The 17,176-nt window shown below is 44.3% G+C and overlaps 1 protein-coding gene and 2 long non-coding RNA genes across 3 annotated transcripts in view; 2 read left to right on the top strand and 1 right to left on the bottom strand.

Moving 5' to 3' along the window:
* The window catches only part of MYLK4 (myosin light chain kinase family member 4), a 137,862-nt gene that overhangs the window by 93,339 nt on the left and 27,347 nt on the right, over window positions 1–17,176 (bottom strand). Inside the window, exon 2 of the mRNA XM_048507123.1 lies at window positions 13,614–13,824. Within this exon, the coding sequence (XP_048363080.1) occupies window positions 13,614–13,824 (211 nt within the window). The remainder of the gene's footprint in view (window positions 1–13,613; window positions 13,825–17,176) is intronic.
* Window positions 5,187–5,787, top strand: LOC125438696. Its single transcript, XR_007245384.1, has 3 exons — window positions 5,187–5,217; window positions 5,327–5,390; window positions 5,622–5,787. It is a non-coding gene; the product is annotated as an uncharacterized LOC125438696 (long non-coding RNA).
* On the top strand, window positions 6,117–8,308 carry LOC125438698. The gene is made up of 3 exons (XR_007245386.1): window positions 6,117–6,141; window positions 6,254–6,322; window positions 8,235–8,308. It is a non-coding gene; the product is annotated as an uncharacterized LOC125438698 (long non-coding RNA).

Raw genomic sequence — 17,176 nt, 5'->3', positions numbered from 1 at the left:
GAAGGTGACAAATATATAGCAGCAAGTATAATATGAACCAAACCTAAGGACATTCATAATCTGTGTCATGATTTTAAGGGGCAGTGCTTACTGGAACTCATAAACTAGGAAGACTTGGTCAACATTTTGGCATCTGCAGGATCACTGAAATTATACACAGAACTAGATATTGTCCAAAGTGCCAATTAATACAAATAAATATAAAAATATAAATATAAATAATAAATGCATATAATAAGTGTATCCTTAAACTCCGATGATCTTTCATAGGCAGGAACGTACTCAGAGGTGGGATCCAGCAGGTTCTCACCAGTTCCCGAGAGTGGGTTACTAATTATTTGTGTGTGCCGAGAGGGGGTTACTAATTGGGTCTGATTTTCCGTTAGAAATTCCATTAGGTCCAAAAATCATAAAGTCCTGTTGTTTCCTATGTGGCTAGTTAGTGAAGGTAGAAAACGGGATAATTCTCCCTGTTGGGCTGTTTTAAAAACATGTTTTAAAAATATGGTAAAGTTCTTTGTTTAAGGAAAGTATTAATCAACTAACTGATTTCTAGAAACAAAATTAAGTATTTGAAAGTATTAAGTATTTGACAGGCAGTCAATTAGAGGAGAAGTAGTTGTTTCTGTTGGCAGTAGATTATGGACAGAAAGATACCAGCTGGAAATTAGGAACTTTTTTTTACAGTAAGAATTTTTTACAGTAACAGAGAAATTATTAATGCCCCCCCCCCTGGAATGCCCGGCCACGCCCATTAGTACGCCACTGTTTGAATCCCACCACCATGGGAACCTGTTACTAAAATTTTTGGATCCCACCACTGAACGTACTGCCTCAATCAAGGAAGCCAGAGACCTTCATTTGCAAGACCAGAGCAAGGCTGATAATGATAGGATGCTTTGGAGGTCATTAATGCATAGGGTGGCCATGAGTCAAAAGGGACTTGACAGCATTTAACACTTTTTTACTGACAAAGAATCCTCCAAATCCAAAAAGACCTCGCTGAGGAGATCCTATCATCCCATTTATATAGATTATTTTAAAATCATGAGACTGAAAAGTATAGTTAGTGAATGGATCTGTATATCTGAAAGATTCTCGATCAGCTGTGGGCTCTTAACATTATCAATTCAGCCACAGCTTTCCATGTATAAATGACAACAGTGGTATAGAAGAAGAGTCAGTTGTCACGCCCTGCTTTTCCCGACATTAAGGAGTTTCAAAGCAGCTTAACATCACAACCCCTTCCTCTTTCCAAGTGGGGTAGGTGGGGCTGAGAGAGTTCTGAAATAACTGTGACTGATCCAAGATCATCCAGCAGGCTTCACATGGAGGAGAGGGAAATTGAACCAGTTCTCCAAGTTAGACTCTACCACTCTTAACCATTATACCATACTGCCTCTCGTTATACAATTGTTGGAGTGAGCAAGAGAAGGTTCTGAAATCATTTTGCATGCCTTTTTTATTGAATGTGAAGCCTTAAATATGGCAAGTTTTTTGTTACAGTTGCTCCTCCCTAGGCTGGTCAACCACAGTCATTGATTCGTCTCCATACCACTGACAGAAATGCTTGTGGTGACATGGAAAAGCACGCCATGTGACGGCCAATTCACATGGCAGGCTACTGCACAACAGCAGTGCATCATGTGGCAAAGCTGCTGCACACACGATTCGAAGCGGCCTGAAGTCTAAGCAGTGCAAATGGCAAGTGGATCAGATTGCAAATAGGTTTTTGAGCAAAGGTGATGCTTGATCTCCCTTAAAACTACCCTGGAAACCTGTTACAGAATAAAAGATGTGCTCTTTCCGACAGGAAGAGGGTTGTGCCCCATGCCAACAACTGGGAATTCAAGGACTGTGGTGATGAGCAGGATATAAATTTACAGAAACAAACAACCAAATTAGACTTGTATTTAAATGTAAAAAGAAAGAACTTTCTCTGGCATGTTATTCAGTAGTGACTAGAGGGGATGAAAAGTCTGACTTGGTATAAGGGAGCTTTCCACATTCATATGATTTGTTTATCATTTTAAACAGCTGCCAAAACAAGCATAGATCTTGTTAGACTACATTGTGGTGGCTACCATGAAGAGTAGGAATAGCTGTAGACAATCCATCTCTCCCAACACCATGAGTATGTCATAGTTGCTTGACATTCTCATTCTGTCCTCTTGAAGGCACAGAATGGCCATTAATAATCAGTGAGTTCTCAACCTGTTCTACCCGAGATCCGTTATCTATCATGATTGAACACGGATCCTTCTGCATGCAACATATGTTCTCTACCACAGAGTCTCAGCCTCTTCCCCTGACCCATGGAAATATAGCATCTATATCAGCGATGGCAAACCTTTTCGAGACCAAGTGCCCAAATTGCAACCCCAAACCCACTTTTTAATTGTAAAGTGCCAACATGGCAATTTAACCTGAATACTGAGGTTTTAGTTTAGAAAAAATGGTTGGCTCCGAGGCGTGCGTTTACTCAGGAATGAGCTTGGTAATTTGGTGGCTTTCTTTAGAAGCAACCATGCAGCTCTTCCAGCGGGTGAATCACGACCCTAGGAGGGTTTACTCAGAAGCAAACCCCATTGCCAGCAACCGAGCTTACTCCCAGGTAAAGGATCACGCTTTAGTTCTTTGCATGAAAATCAGTGGGGTTTAACAGCGCTTAACAGGGTTACCTACATTGCTTCCCCAAAACCAGGTCTTAGGTTTAATGCTAATAATAATCAAGCCAGCTGACCCCAGACCAGCTAACCCTAGATGTGGGGGAGGGCACTCTGTTTTACCTGCGTGCCACAGGGGGCTCTGGTACCACCTCTAGCACCAGGCATGGGTTAACCACCACTGATCTATATAGATTATTCTGAAGCTGAGGAACTGCAAAACCCTTTGTTGGTACATGACTGAATATGGAACACAAGAAGCTGATATGAACTCTCTACATAGAAACGGTTTTATTTTTCTCTTGTGGAAAATTGATTAAGTCAAACATTTCAGAACTCATGTAGTCCCAAGATTTTTTTAATATAATCTCATTTAATCACTTTAATTCGAAGAGGATAATTTATGTAATTCAGTGTCCCTGTAATTTGATATATGCTAGAAGGATTACTAGACCTGTCAGGGTAAGAACCAGTGAGCACAAGAGCTGTATAAAACGAAGGAGACAGAATGTTCCAGCAGTTCAGACTATCTAACCTCTGGCCACACTGAGAAACAGCAGTACGTACGGGGGATGGAGAACTTGCCGCAGGAGCTTCCACAACTATGAAGACATTTACAGAAAAGAGAAGTGTTTTTGATTCACCATCTACAAATGCTGGCACCTCAAGACCTGAATGGATCAGTAAATTGGATGTGCTGCGTATGATTTGGCTTGTGGCTTGTAAATCAGTAGTGTAAATCTTTCCCATTCTTCTTTTTCTCTCTTTCTTTCCCTTTCCTTGTAAGATATATCATGTGGGAGGGACTGCATCATCCTTTCATGTCACATAATAGCTGACTTAATTAGGGTGTTAACACCAATACATTTTATCATTGGTTGATGTTACATCTGAAAACACATCTGAAAACATTGGTAATTATATACCAAACTAGCGGGGCCCGGCCACGCATTGCTGTGGCAATTGTCCTTCTCATAACAGTCCGCAACCCACACAGATGTGCATGCAGGTTCAATGATCCGCAGCATAGCCTTTAGGGGTGGTCAAATGGAATCCTTTTTTCCCTTTTCAGTTCACATTGTTATAGCATTGATTTGTAGTAGTCTCATGTAAGGGGGAAGGGTGTGCAGACAGAGTGTAGTATTCCTGTAGGTTTAGGGTTGCAGTGCTTGTGGGTAGACAACATTTCTTGCTTCTCTGTTGCGGGATGTAGATGTAGAGGTGTTCTAGGGTGGATACTCACTGGGCATTACGGCGTATAGTTAACCATGAGAGAAGCGTTAGTTAACAGATCGACGCACCACTATAGAGGCTTGGCCTGTGCTTTGTTGATGGTGATAAGATAAAGCGGATGAGGAACTGAGTCTTAAATTGGAATGGCATATCTGTTGGTATCATGGGTATGCGAGGGATGAGGACATCACGCTTTGAAAGGGCCTGTATTGGCTGGTGCAACAAAACCAGTATGAAGTAAATAAAGGCGACAAAACTGGATACATAATAGTAAGAAAATTTATTTCACCATATCAGCGGCAGGTGCATCGGTTTGTATTTTTGCGGAATTGTGTTTGAGCCAGTGCATCTTGTGAGGTGGGGAACTGTGGTTTGTACTCCGGTAGCAGAAAGGAGGCGGAAGATGGTCTGTGGGATGCGGTGTTAATGGGTGTGTTTTGGGTTTGCGGGGTGTTGCGGGGAGGTGACGTGGGGAAAGATCCCATAGTGAGCAATGTTGCGGGGTGGGTACGCTAGAGATGTGTAGTTGTAGTGTATGGACTTATTTAGCTGCTGGACCCCTTGGTAGTGTTGGGTTACCTATGGTACAGCCGTGGTGAGAGCTGGTGGATTGGATATTTGTGCATGGGCACATCTACGAAGGTTGTTGTTGCGGGTGGGGGGGGGGTTGGTGAACATCCGCCTCCACCGCAAAGGAAGGTTTGAAGGAAGCGATTAGGTGAACATGTGCAGGCCAGTTATGTGCGGGCAGGGGAGGAGGGAGATGGTGGTGTCGGTGGAAGTTTTGTGTGTAGAGGGCTAAGGTCGTTGCTGCTGGGTGTTAGAAGTAACTGAAGGCAGAGGTGTGGTGAAGATGGGTGAGGAAGTGGAAATGTGATGTTAGAGTCTGCGAGGGCTGGAGTGTGGTGATGAGTTGTGGTGTGTGAATGCGCCTGAATCACGAGGAGGGAGGGCGAAGGTATTGTGGGTGAGTGGATGAGTTGAGTGGTAATCCTGGGTGAGGGATTGGAGACGATTAAAGGCACAAAGTGGGGTAGTGCAGGGAGAGGGTTTTGAAAGGATGGAGGGCTATGGCTGTGTGAAGTGTGGCTGTGAGGGAGGGAGGGTGGTGTGAGGATGGGGTGGTTGTGTTGGGGTGTGTGGTCACGGTGGGGGGTTGTGCGGAAAGGATGGAGGAGGCTATGGCTGTGAAGTGTGGGTTAATGAGGAGGACGAAGGAGTGAAGTAGTGAGATAGAGGTGGTTGGTGATTTGGAAGTGTGTGGAGTGCAGTGAGAGAGTTTTGAAAAAAAGGATGGGAGGAGGCTATGGCTGTGTGAGTGTGTCTGTGAGGAGAGGGCAGGAGTGTGTGAGATGGGGTGGTTGTGTTGAAGTGTGTGGAGTGCGGTGAGAGGTTTTGAAAAGTGGAGGAGGCTGTGGCTGTGTGAGAGTGTGTCTGTGAGGGAGGGCAGAAGGGTGTGTGAGATGAGGTGGTTGTGTTGAAGTGTGTGAGGTGCAGTGAGAGAGTTTGAAAAAGGATGGGAGGAGGCTAAGGCTGTGAAGTGTGTGTCTGTGAGGAGGGCAGAGAGGAGTGTGTGAGATGAGGGGGGTTGTGTTGGGAAGTGTGTGGAGTGCAGTGAGAGGAGTTTTGAAAAGGTGGAGGAGGCTATGGCTGTGTGGTGTGTCTGTGAGGGAGGGCAGAGAGGGTGTGTGGGAATGAGGTGGGTGTCTTGAAGTGTGTGAGTGCAGTGAGAGAGTTTTGAAAAGGATGGAGGAGGCTATGGCTGTGTGAAGTGTGTCTGTGAGGGAGGGCAGAGAGGTGTGAGATAAGGTGGTTGTGTTGAAGTGTGTGAGTGTAGTGAGAGGGGATTTTGAAATGATGGAGGAGGCTAAGGCTGGTAGTGAGAGGGAGTGTGTCTGTGAGGGAGGGCAGAGGGTGTTACTGTGAGATAGGAGTGGAATTTAGCAGTGTTGGGGGGGGTGTGGGGAGTGCAGTGAGAGTTTTGAAAAAAAAGGGATGGGAGGGAGCACAAGGCTGTAAGAAGTGTGTTGTCTGTGAGGGAGGCAGGGCAGAGGAGTGTAGTGAAGGATAGAGGTGGTTGTGTGTTGAAGTGTGTGGGAGTGCACGGTAGAGAGGAGTTCAATATGAAAATGATGGGAGGAGGAGGCTATGGCTGTGTGGGAAGTGTGTCTGTGAGGAGGGCAGAGAGGTGTGTGAGATAAGGGTGGATTTGTGTTGGAAGTGTGTGAGTGCAGTGAGAGGGGTTGTGAGGATGGAGGAGGCTATGGCTGTGGGAAGGGTGTCTGTGAGGGAGGGCAGAGAAGGTGTGTGAGGATAGGGTGGTTGTGTTGGGGAAGTGTGGGGTACATTGAGAGTTTTGAAAATGATGGAGGAGAGGCCCTATGGCTGTGTGAAGTGTGTCTGTGAGGGAGGGGCAGAGAGGAGTGTGGTGAGATGAGGTGGTTGTGTTGGGGTGTGTGAGTGCAGTGAGAGTTTTAGGGTGAAAGGATGGAGGGCTGTGGCTGTGTGTGGAGGTGTGTCTGTGAGGGAGGGCAGAGGGGTGGTGAGGATGAGGTGGGGTTGTGTTGAAGTGTGAGGGGTGCACAGTGAGAGAGAGTTGTGAGGATGGGAGGAGGCTATGGCTGTGTGGGAGTATGTCTGTGAGGGAGGCAGCAGAGGAGTGTGTGAGATAGAGGTGGTTGTGTGTTGGAGGTGTGTAGGGTGCAGTGAGAGAGTTCTGAAAAACTGATGGAGAGGCTATGGCTGTGTGAAGTGTGTCTGTGAGGGAGGGCAGAGAGGTGTGTGAGGATGAAGGTGGTTGTGTTGGGGTGTGTGGAAGTGCAGTAGAGAGTTTTTGAAAGGATGGGAGGAGGCGCTGTGGCTGTGTGGGGGGGTGTGTGAGGGAGGGAGCAGAGAGGTGGTAATGAGATAGAGTGGATTTGTGTTGAAGTGTGTGAGTGCAGTGAGAGAGTTGTGAAGGATGGAGGAGGCTCATGGCTGTGTGAAGTGTGTCTGGCGAGGGCAAGAGAGGTGTGTGTATGAGATAAAGGTGGTTGTGTTGAAGTGTGTGAGTGCAGTGAGAAGAGTTTAAGAAAATGATGGAGAGGAGGCTCATGGCTGTGTGTGAAGTGTGTCCTGTGAGGGAAGGAGCAGAGAGGAAATTAGTGTGTGAGATAGAAGGTGGTTGTGTTAAGGAGGGTGTGTAGGCAGTGCAGTGAGAGAGTTGTGGAGAAAAGGAATGGAGGAGAGGCTGTGGCTGTGTGAGGTGTGGCTGTGAGGGAGGGCAGAGAAGGAGTGTGTGAGATAGAGGTGGTTGTGTTGAAGTGTGTGAGAGTGCAGTAGAGAGAGAGTTGTGAGAAAAGGATGGAGGAGGAGGCTATGAAACATGTGGAAGTGTGTGTGTGTGAGGGAGGGCAGAGAGGAGTGTGTGAGATGAGGTGGATTTGTGTTGGAGAAGTGTGTGAGGTGCAGTGAGAAAGTTTTAAGAAAAAAAAAGGATGGAGGAGGCTGTGTGGCTGTGTGAAGTGTGTGTCTGTGAGGGAGGAGCAGAGAAGGAGTGTATGTGAGATGAGGTGTGTTGAAGTGTGTTAGAAGTGCAGTGAGAGAGTTTTTGAAAAAGGATAGGTGGAGGCTAAGGCTGTGTGAAGTGTGTGTGTCTGTGAGGAGGAGCAGAGAAAGTGTGTGAGAGATGAGGAATTGGATTTGTGTTGCAGAAGTGTGTGAGTGCAATTAGTGAGAAGTTTTGGGAAAAAAAAATAGAGGTGGAGGCTATATGGCTGTGTGAAGTGTGGCTGTGAGGGAGGGCAGAGAGGTGTGTGAAATTAGGACTGAGTGCGTTGTGTTAAGAAGTGTGTGGGGGAGTGCAGTGAGAGGAGTTTTAAGAAAAGGATGGAGGGAGGCTATGGCTGTGTGAGAAGTGTGTCCTGTGAGGGAGGGGCAGAAGAGAGAGGAGTGTGTGAGAGGATGAGGAATTGGTTGTGTTAGAAGTGTGTGAGTGCAGTGAGAGAGTTTTGAAAAGAGGATGAGTGGGAGGCTATGAAAAGCTGTAGTAGAGATGTGTCTGTGAGGGAGGGGCAGAGAGGAGTGAAAGTGTGAGATAGAGAGTGGATTTAATGGTAAGAAGTGTGTGAGAGTGCACAGTAGAGAAGAGTTTTGAAAAAAGAGGATGGAGGAGAGCTACATGGCTGTGTGGGAGATGTATGGCTGTGAGGGAGGGACAGAGAGGAGTGTGTGAGATAAGGAGTGGGTTGTGTTAGAAGTGTGTGGGTCACAGTGAGAGAGTTTTGAAAAAAGGATGGGAGGAAGCTATGAGACATATGGGAAGTGTGTCTGTGAGAGAGGAAGGGCAGAGAGGAGGTGTGTGAGATGAGGTGGTTGTGTGTTGAAGTGTGTGAGTGCAGTGAGAGAGTTTTGAAAATGATGGAGGAGGCTGTGGCTGTGCAGAGTGTGTCTGAGGAAGGCTGAAGCGGGGGGAAGCAAGAGGGGTGGGAAGGAAAAAAGTTTGTCACAGTGGGGCCGGGGCAGCGTTTGGCTAAAGCGACTGAGGCATGTTGGGATGAAGTGGCGGGGAAAGCAAGGGGGGGTGGGGAGGGTTGTGGCATTGCTTAGCCACTTAGGAGGAGTCTTTGTCCTTTGGAGGAAGCGAAGCGATGCAGCTGGTGGGAGGAGTGGACTGCAAGTGGCTGCAAGAAATATTTGGGAACGACAGTTTAAAGCTCAGCGAGGATGTGAGGAGTTTGAGGCATGCACAGAACGTGTGGGCTGGAGAGGAAGGGGTGTGTGGAAAGAGCAAGTTCTAATGGACGCAGCATCTGGGAGAAGGACACTAGGCATCAGGATAGGAAAGCTGCGGGCGGATTTGAGTTAGTCTAACAGGGCGGAGTACAGGAGTCATGTAAATGTTGCTAAACACTCTCGCTTGGCAGAGTGACGTGCCTGGGAAGTTTGGGAGGAGTTCGTCCAGCAGTTTATGAGGTAGCCCCTCAGAGACAAACACACTGTTAGATTTTTATATATATAGATAATGTTGTAATTAGATTTTTTCCCTTAAGTATGTTAAACTGAAACTGTAACTTAGCTTATGGGTGCATTTATTAAAATTTAGATTTCAGTGTGAGCCAATTTCAATGATGAAAGAAACATGGTTTGTGTTAGCAGGCAACGTAAGGTCACAAAGGATTTTAAAAGGTATATAGGGTCTTGTATTTACCATATATACTCGTGTATAAGTCGACCCGCATATAAGTCGAGACGCCTAATTTTACCACAAAAAACTGGGAAAACTTATTGACTCGTGTACCTAGAGTGGGAAATGCAGCAGCTATTGGTAAATTTCAAAAATAGGAATAGATACCAATAAAAATATTTTTAAATATTTATTTCAAAGAAAAACAGTATGGTATACTCTCACAGACAGTATCTCTTCAGAGTTTCATAGGGAAGATGCTCAACAAGATCCCCCTTTTAAAAAGTCCCTACAGGTTCTCCTTCAACACGGATAGCTTATCATGACACAGTGAAGATGCTTGTGGGGTGATGGCAGCCGCTGCCCCAAAGCAAGTCTTTTTTGCAGGTCTGCAAGCTCAGCTGGACAGAAGTCCCACCTGCTTTCTAAAAACACTGGGTGGGGGCTGAGAAAGGTGCTGGCCGTGGCTGCACCCCAGGGCACCCTCTGTGTGGGAGCTCCAATGTCACCATGGGCTCCAATGGTGCAGATTTCCCAATGAGTATGGCTCCCTAGCATTCATGGAGCTTCCGGCCTGAACAAAAATTCTGTAACATATAAATTTAATATTCACACCTATTCACTGAATATTCACTGTGAATGTACTGGCCACCGGTAGTGCAGCAAAGCAACAGCCCAAGGCTTACCTGGGAGCTGCCTTTGTGTCCACTCTTAGGCAGGGGAGCAAGGTGCAGAAAAGAGCACCCTCCATCTCCCAGCACTTTTTTGGCTGCGAAACAGGCATTCCCTGCACCGGCTCACCACCTGCTGTTCACTCCGACGTATAGAATCATAGGGGGGGCTTTTTTCAGCACAAAAAATGTGCTGAAAAAGTAGACTTATAGGTGAGTATATATGGTAATTATTTGCTCAAAAATGTCCAGTTATAGTAACAATATTGGTTATATTAATTACTGTATTGTTGAAAACTTTCAAAGACGGAATCAACTGGCTGTTGTGGTTTTTCCAGGCTGTGTGGCTGTGGTCTGGCAGTTTTTGCTCCTAGTGCTTTGCCTGCATCTATGGTTAGCTTCTGCAGAGCATGTCACAGTAAGATGCGTTTCTCTTCACAGCACAGTGCAGCAGGATTGTGTGGTGGGTGTCCTCCTCACATGTGAGAGGAGGTATTTGAGGCACATTTGCATGTTTTTGGGTGGAGTTCATTTACAGTTGCATGTCTCTGGTTTTGGGGGTTGTGGTTTTTTTTAATACCAGTAGCCAGGTTTTGTTGATTTTCTGACTCTCTTCCTTTCGTTGAAACTTCCCTGTATAGTCTGACATAGTAGCTGTTGGAGTTGTCAAAAATTTCTATGTCTTCAAATAAGATCCTATGTCCAGCTTCGTTTAGAGCATGTTCAGCTACTGCTGATTTCTCAGTTTGGATTAGTCAGCAGCATCTTTTGTGTTCTTTAATTCTTGTCAAAAAGCTGTGTCTCTATGTATACTTGTCCACAGGTGCATGGTATGTCCTTTGCTGATAGTAGCATTGTTGTCTTTTTCTGAAGACTGTTTGAAAGTAATATGTTTCCAACAGTTTTCCTATTCAATCAGTGATTCCCTTGATGTATGGTAGAAATATCTTCCCTGTGAGGGGCTGTTTTCTTCAGTTCTGCATTTTTTCTCTCGTTTTTATAACTCTTCTGATTTTTATGTGCAATAGCAATTTTTTCTTACAGAGAAAACTACCGGACCTTAGTTTTACCCACAACAGCCAGTATATTTATTAGGTTCTTTCTTTTTAATTTCCTTCTTCATATGGTTTCTCATTTTCACATTTTTAAAAAAACCATAAGGTGTATTTCAAGATGTGTTTTCCTTAATAATAGCGTTTTGTATATCTGACCACTGAGGAAGGCCACATAGGCAGAAACATTTATGGTCCTGTATTGGTTATTTGCAAGGATTGTATCACCAACAGTGTCTGAGATCTTTGTAACTGTTGATACGGATTTTTAACGTGTGGCTTGTGTGGCTCCATGGCCTATGTTTTCACAAACTTTTTAATGTACACCATATAAGAAATATAATTATTTTGTTATAGATTGTATAATTTTCAGTTCAACATTAAAGCCCAACAGCTATAGCTTTTTAAAAAAATTTACATGCATTTATTTATATTATACCTCATCGGTTCAGGATATCAAAATAAAAACAAAAAAACCAGAAGCATACCTCCTTACTCTCCAGCAGAAAAAACAAAGTTCAAATGAACTCTCTACATAACATAACTCTGAGCTCTAAAGACCAGTTGTAAGAGGAAATTCCATCGTCTGAGAAGGCAATGGGGCAGATTAGTGGAGTCAGTCCACATAAAGCATACTGAGCTAATGCCATTTAGGGAGATACAGGTTATAACCAGCTTTTGGGTCATTCAGGCTGCATTAATAAGTTTCCAGTTCAGTATTGCATCCCAGAGGGTTTTTTTTTTTAGCTTCGAAACCTTATATCACAATTGGTGCAGTTTTAAAAACTACTTTATGGTTTGGAGTGTAGGAATGAACCACTCTGAACCACTATTTGATGGTTCTGCAGGACAGAGATTAATTGATCACAGCTTTCCTTTGATCTTTTAAAAACAATGTCACCATAGAATAATACCCCAAATGTTACAATTACTATAGCAACATGCAGAGAGCCAGATCCACATGGGCAAGACTAAGGCCCTTTCTGCACGGGCCAATAAACATGGGCTTACCATAGTATAAAACCCGGGGCGGGGGGGGGGGACTTCATATGGATCCTGCTCCTAACGCAAGTCTGCTCTGTGTTTTCCCTCCCAACCCGGGTTTTTCAAGAATCACACTATCTGCTATTCTTTTGTTTTAACGTGGATTTCAGCTGTGGCCAAGCGAATGGCTGCCCCAGAAAGTGCATTACTTGGCAGTGTTTCCCATTTTTCCCCGTCCCCGTCTCTCTGCTGCATAGCCAGAGGTGGGATCCAGCAGGTTCTCACAGGTTCCCGAGAGTAGGTTACTAATTATTTGACTGTGCCGAGAGGGGGTTACTAATGGGTGATTTTGCCACGTGATTTTTGCCTTAGTTACGCCCCTCCTCTCAGCAGTAGCGCGCAGAACTTGAAGCAGTCTAGCAGGAGGTGCACTGGCGTGCGTGGCAGCCTGCGCCTGCGAGCATTCGTTTCCCAGCCAAGGACCGGCGCAGCGGCTGCGTCCTTGCCACAGCCCCCCCAGGAATGCCCCGCCCCCAGAATGCCTGGCCATGCCCCTGTTGTGCCCCGCCCAGCCCCATTGGCACTACGCCACAGTTTGAATCCCACCACCATGGGAACCTGTTACTAAAAATTTTGGATCCCACCACTGCTTCCATGCAAAGGCATGCGCCCTGGCCAATGCACTGACTGACCATGGGACGGTTAGCCATGCGAATGGCCTGGGGCTACAACAGGTTTATTTATCCCACTTGCAACCCACTTTACATTTGCTGTGCAAACAGGGCCCAAGATCTCTTCTACAAGAAAATGGCTGCTGTTCCTCAAAGAACAAGAACCTGTTATAGAGAAAAGTAATTACCAATTCCCAAAACTCGAAGAGTAAATATACGGAATGTTGTTTTTCCACAGTGAAATTCTGCTCCAAACAAACCATTTCCAGGGAATCCAGTAAATAAATATTTAAATCTTTCCTTCAAAATTGCATATTTTCATGCCATTCTTCAGATTAAAAAAAAGCTACAGGTGTAGGCAAGTCTAAACAACCATAAAATGCACAAAAAAATAATGTATTTACCCAGTTGGCAAATGCATTTATACAGAAAGCTACAAACAGAAAGGTGTGTTTTATGGATGTGTGTGTGGGGGGGGGGATGTTACAAAGGGAAACCAATTTAAAATAGTACCCATTCAAAAGAGTTCTCTGTCCACTCACAGTGCGGAGGAACCACTCCCTACTGTTGACAGAGCGGAGAGGTGGGATTAACATAAAAACAGGTTTCATCTAGGAAAGTATAGGATGAACCATGATAAGCAAATGCAATTTGAAAAGTATGGCCCCTTCCGCACACGCAAAATAATGCGTTTTCAAATCACTTTCATAACTGTTTGCAAGTGGATTTTGCCATTCCGCACAGCTTCAAAGAGCATTGAAAGCAGTTGGAAAGTGCATTATTCTGCATGTGCGGAATGAGCCATAGTGTTGCTGAATTAAGTTACAGTCTGTAAGGTGGGATATGCTAAGATGCTGGCATCAACAGTGAGTGGGAAATCCCAAGTCCTTGCTTTGAACTGGGATAAGAAGATAGTACTGATCACAGGGAATTCTGAAGTTTCACACTTTATTCTCCTTTTGAAGTTTTTTTTTAAAAAGGACAATGACTTTACATCAGCCAAATAATGCTCCGGAATCTTCCATCTCTTCAGCAATTAGAATTTGGCTGATTGGCAAGTCAACTGTCCAGGAGGAAATCAACCAACCAACAGTTGGTTGCATATATACTGAAAATAATAAGCATGTGAGAGGACAAAAGATAACACAACGATCAGCATAACCAACTCATACCTTTTCTTCATCAGTGAAACTTTTCACCTTTTCCAAGCCTTGAAAGAAAGCCATTCTGTCTTGCCTGCTGTTGTAGTACCGCGTATTAATTTCTTCCAGCCGGTTATAGAATTTTGCAGAACAGGCTATTACTTTACTGTCTTGACACTTCTCCATCTTGGATCCAAAGAAGGGTAAAAAAGAATGAGTCCTGATTTCACCTTTTTGCAGTCTGCAATGAAGGGAAACAAGTAGAAAGCACTGATAAGATGGTGAATTCAGTTTTCAGAAAAAAGATACCGTGTTTCCCCGAAAATAAGACAGTGTCTTATATTAATTTTTGCTCCCAGAGATGCGCTATGTCTTATTTTCAGGGGATGTCTTATTTTTCTGTGTTCTGTTCGTCGGGCATGCTTCCAAACAAAAACTTTGCTATGTCTTACTTTTGGGGGATGCCTTATATTTCGCTCTTCCGCAAAACCTCTACTACATCTTTTTTTCAGGGGAAGTCTTATATTCGGGGAAACAGGGTATGTATCACACAAATGTATGAGTGTATGTAGGTAAATCATCATTTCTTTCTTAAAACTGGTTAGAGATAACACCCTTTACTTAGGAGCTATTTCCCTTGGGGAAGGACACACAAATCATTTCCCTCACACACCGGATCCTTCTTGATCCTAAACAACAATTTTGTTTCTCTCACACCAGCTGCCAGCCTTAACTGTCATCTTCAAAAGTCAGTTATCAACTGCCAGTTTCTAACAGTCTCTCTCAAGTTCTCAACTGCCACTTGCAGAATTCTCGGGGTTTTTTTTTTTCATTTCAAACTTTCTGTCTCCAAGGCCCCTTCCGCACACGCAAAATAATGCGTTTTCAAACCACTTTCCCAACAGTTTGTAAGTGGATTTTGACATTCCGCACAGCTTCAAAGAGCACTGAAAGCAGTTTGACAGTGCATTATTCTGCATGTGCGGAATGAGCCCATGTCCCATGACTGAAACAACTCATCGTTATGCCGTTGTCTGTCACAGCAGGCAATCTTCGGGCCCCATCATAATGTGGGCAACCCTAAATAATTTTATATACCCCATGAAACCAAAATATCAGACTAACCCCAAAACATAAACTGAAAAACATGTCTAAGATGCAGTGGCATAGTGCCCTCTGAATGGGGGGGGGACGCCCTGGGCGCGCCCCGGTGCGGGGGCAGGGCCGGGGCTGGGGCGTGGAGGGGGCGTTCTGGGGGGGGGCAGGCACCACTGCAGCTGGAGTGCAGAGTGTGTGTGCCCCGGGCGCAGTTCCCCCTCGCTCCGCCCCTGCTAAAATGGAATTAGGAATGCCAGCCTACAGGTGGGACCTGAGAATCCCCTGGAATTACAGCTCATCTCCAGACTATGGAGATCAGTTCTCCTGGATAAAATGGATGCTCTGGAGGGTAGACTGTACAGCAGTGGTTCCCAGCCTTTTTTCACTCGCGTACCCCTTCCTTGGTAAACATCTCCACAAGATTGTACTCTCATATTAGCAAAACCATAATTTTTTTTGGCGTACTTCCAAACTCTCTGCCATTCCTGGGGATACGTGTACCTCAGGTTGGGAACTACAGCATTGTGCCCCACTGAGGTCTCTGTCCATCCCAAGTTCCTAACCTGGAGCTGGTAATCCTACACCTCAGCCCCCTCTGATGGCCAGGAAGGACCTGGTAACCCTAGATGGAATAATATTCAGAACTCTTTGGCAAGATATTGCTGGCACCGCACTGTGTTATGGACTTTTGCGGTTTGCTTTCTGCTGTTTTAGATACATACCACTGAATAAGGAATCTAGCTTCTTATGAACTATACCTCTTTATGTTTAGAATTTGTGATGCATTTCAGTACATTACTATGTAAAATTGTACCAACAGTTTAAGAACTTATGTCAATAAGATACATTTGAGTTTTGAGACTATAGTAGATTATTCATTTGACTATAATTGTTGACGTTTTCACTACCAGCCAGCCGGTGTGCTGCGCTATTTCCTGGGTTAATTAGTTTCACGCCGAGTACCACATATATTCTGCTGTTAGTTTATGCAACTTCTCTATCAGAAGTTCAGAATACTAGGCTTCCTGACCTAGAAAGTGAATTTTCTTTCTTTCTTTCTTTCTTTCTTTCTTTCTTTCTTTCTTTCTTTCTTTCTTTCTTTCTTTCTTTCTTTCTTTCTTTCTTTCTTTCTTTCTTTCTTTCTTTCTTTCTTTCTTTCTTTCTTGTTTTTCTATTTGTTATGTTCCTTGGTCCCAAAACAGATCTCAAAGACTGAGGAGTCATTCAAATAGTTTTAACCTAAGGAGTGACTCCAACTAGTTCATGCAAGCAATCTCAATTTGACAGAACTGCCTACTTGAATAGGTGATGTTAGGGAAAGTTTAACACGCTACTAGACCAATATTAAAGAAGGCATGAAAACATCTGAACCTGGTCATTTGGTTGGGAAAGTGCGGGATGTTAAATCCAATAAAATAAAATAAATTACAAAAGTATAAGTTCCATTACACCAATAACCCTCTATTATGGCAGGGCCTGATGAGCAAACTGATTATGTTCTGGGAAATCCTAGACCTGAGTATTTGAACTTGAATTTGAAATACCTTTACTGGCATACTACACAGATTCATATCCGCAAAAGACACCGATATAAATAAGGTATAAACACAAAGATTAATATTTACATTTACATTAATAACTCATACAAAGAATAAATTTAACAGAAACGTCTTCATTTAGGCGGGCTTCATTTTTAGTATTAGCATGAAAAACTCAGCCAGCGATTTTTGGATCTTTGGATCAAAGAAATGAGAGTTGTTTCTTTTGATCGGTGTTATTTAAGGCTGTACTGAGATGGACCGCAGGATCAATTAACTTCTCGTGCAGATCTTTATAGTGGTGGCAATTGAAAAGAATGTGAGTGATGGAATCGGGCGTTTCTTTCCTGCATGAACATCAGTGTAGAACACAGGTGTCAAATTTGCGGCCCTCCAGGTGTTATGGACTACAGTTCCCATCATCCCCTGCCAGCATCATGCTGGCAGAGGATGATGGGAACTGTAGTCCACAACACCTGGAGGGCCGCAAGTTTGACACCTATGGTGTAGAACATATGGAATGCGAAGGGATCGCCCTGAGAGCACCAATGACAGGAAGGAGTTCATCCTGGCCATCAGAAACGCCCATCTACTATTGGGCGGTTCCAAAACAGTTAAGTGAATTCTGCACAGCATATTTACAACGAGTTGCAATTGTTATAAATTAATCCGTTTTCCATTTATATATATAAAAAAGGGAAAACGGGTTACTTTATAACGACTGCAACTCGTTATAAACATGCTGTGCGGAATCCACTTTAGGGAGAACAAGTTGGAATTGTGACCTCATCGCATGCCTAGAAATAGAGATGAGCAAATTGTGGGTTTGTGCGCCCTATGTAATGAACAAATAGTCCAGAAGCATTGAAGTTCTTCTTCGTAAGGTGTAGGGGCGCCAATTCTCCGCATTTTCTGGGACTGGGGAAAATGTTTAGCGCGTCCCCCACCCGCCCCAAA

Source organism: Sphaerodactylus townsendi, linkage group LG09, assembly GCF_021028975.2.
Source record: "Sphaerodactylus townsendi isolate TG3544 linkage group LG09, MPM_Stown_v2.3, whole genome shotgun sequence".
NCBI lineage: Eukaryota > Metazoa > Chordata > Lepidosauria > Squamata > Sphaerodactylidae > Sphaerodactylus > Sphaerodactylus townsendi.
Note: the sequence above shows the minus strand (reverse complement) of the source record. Positions and strands in the feature narration are given on the sequence as shown.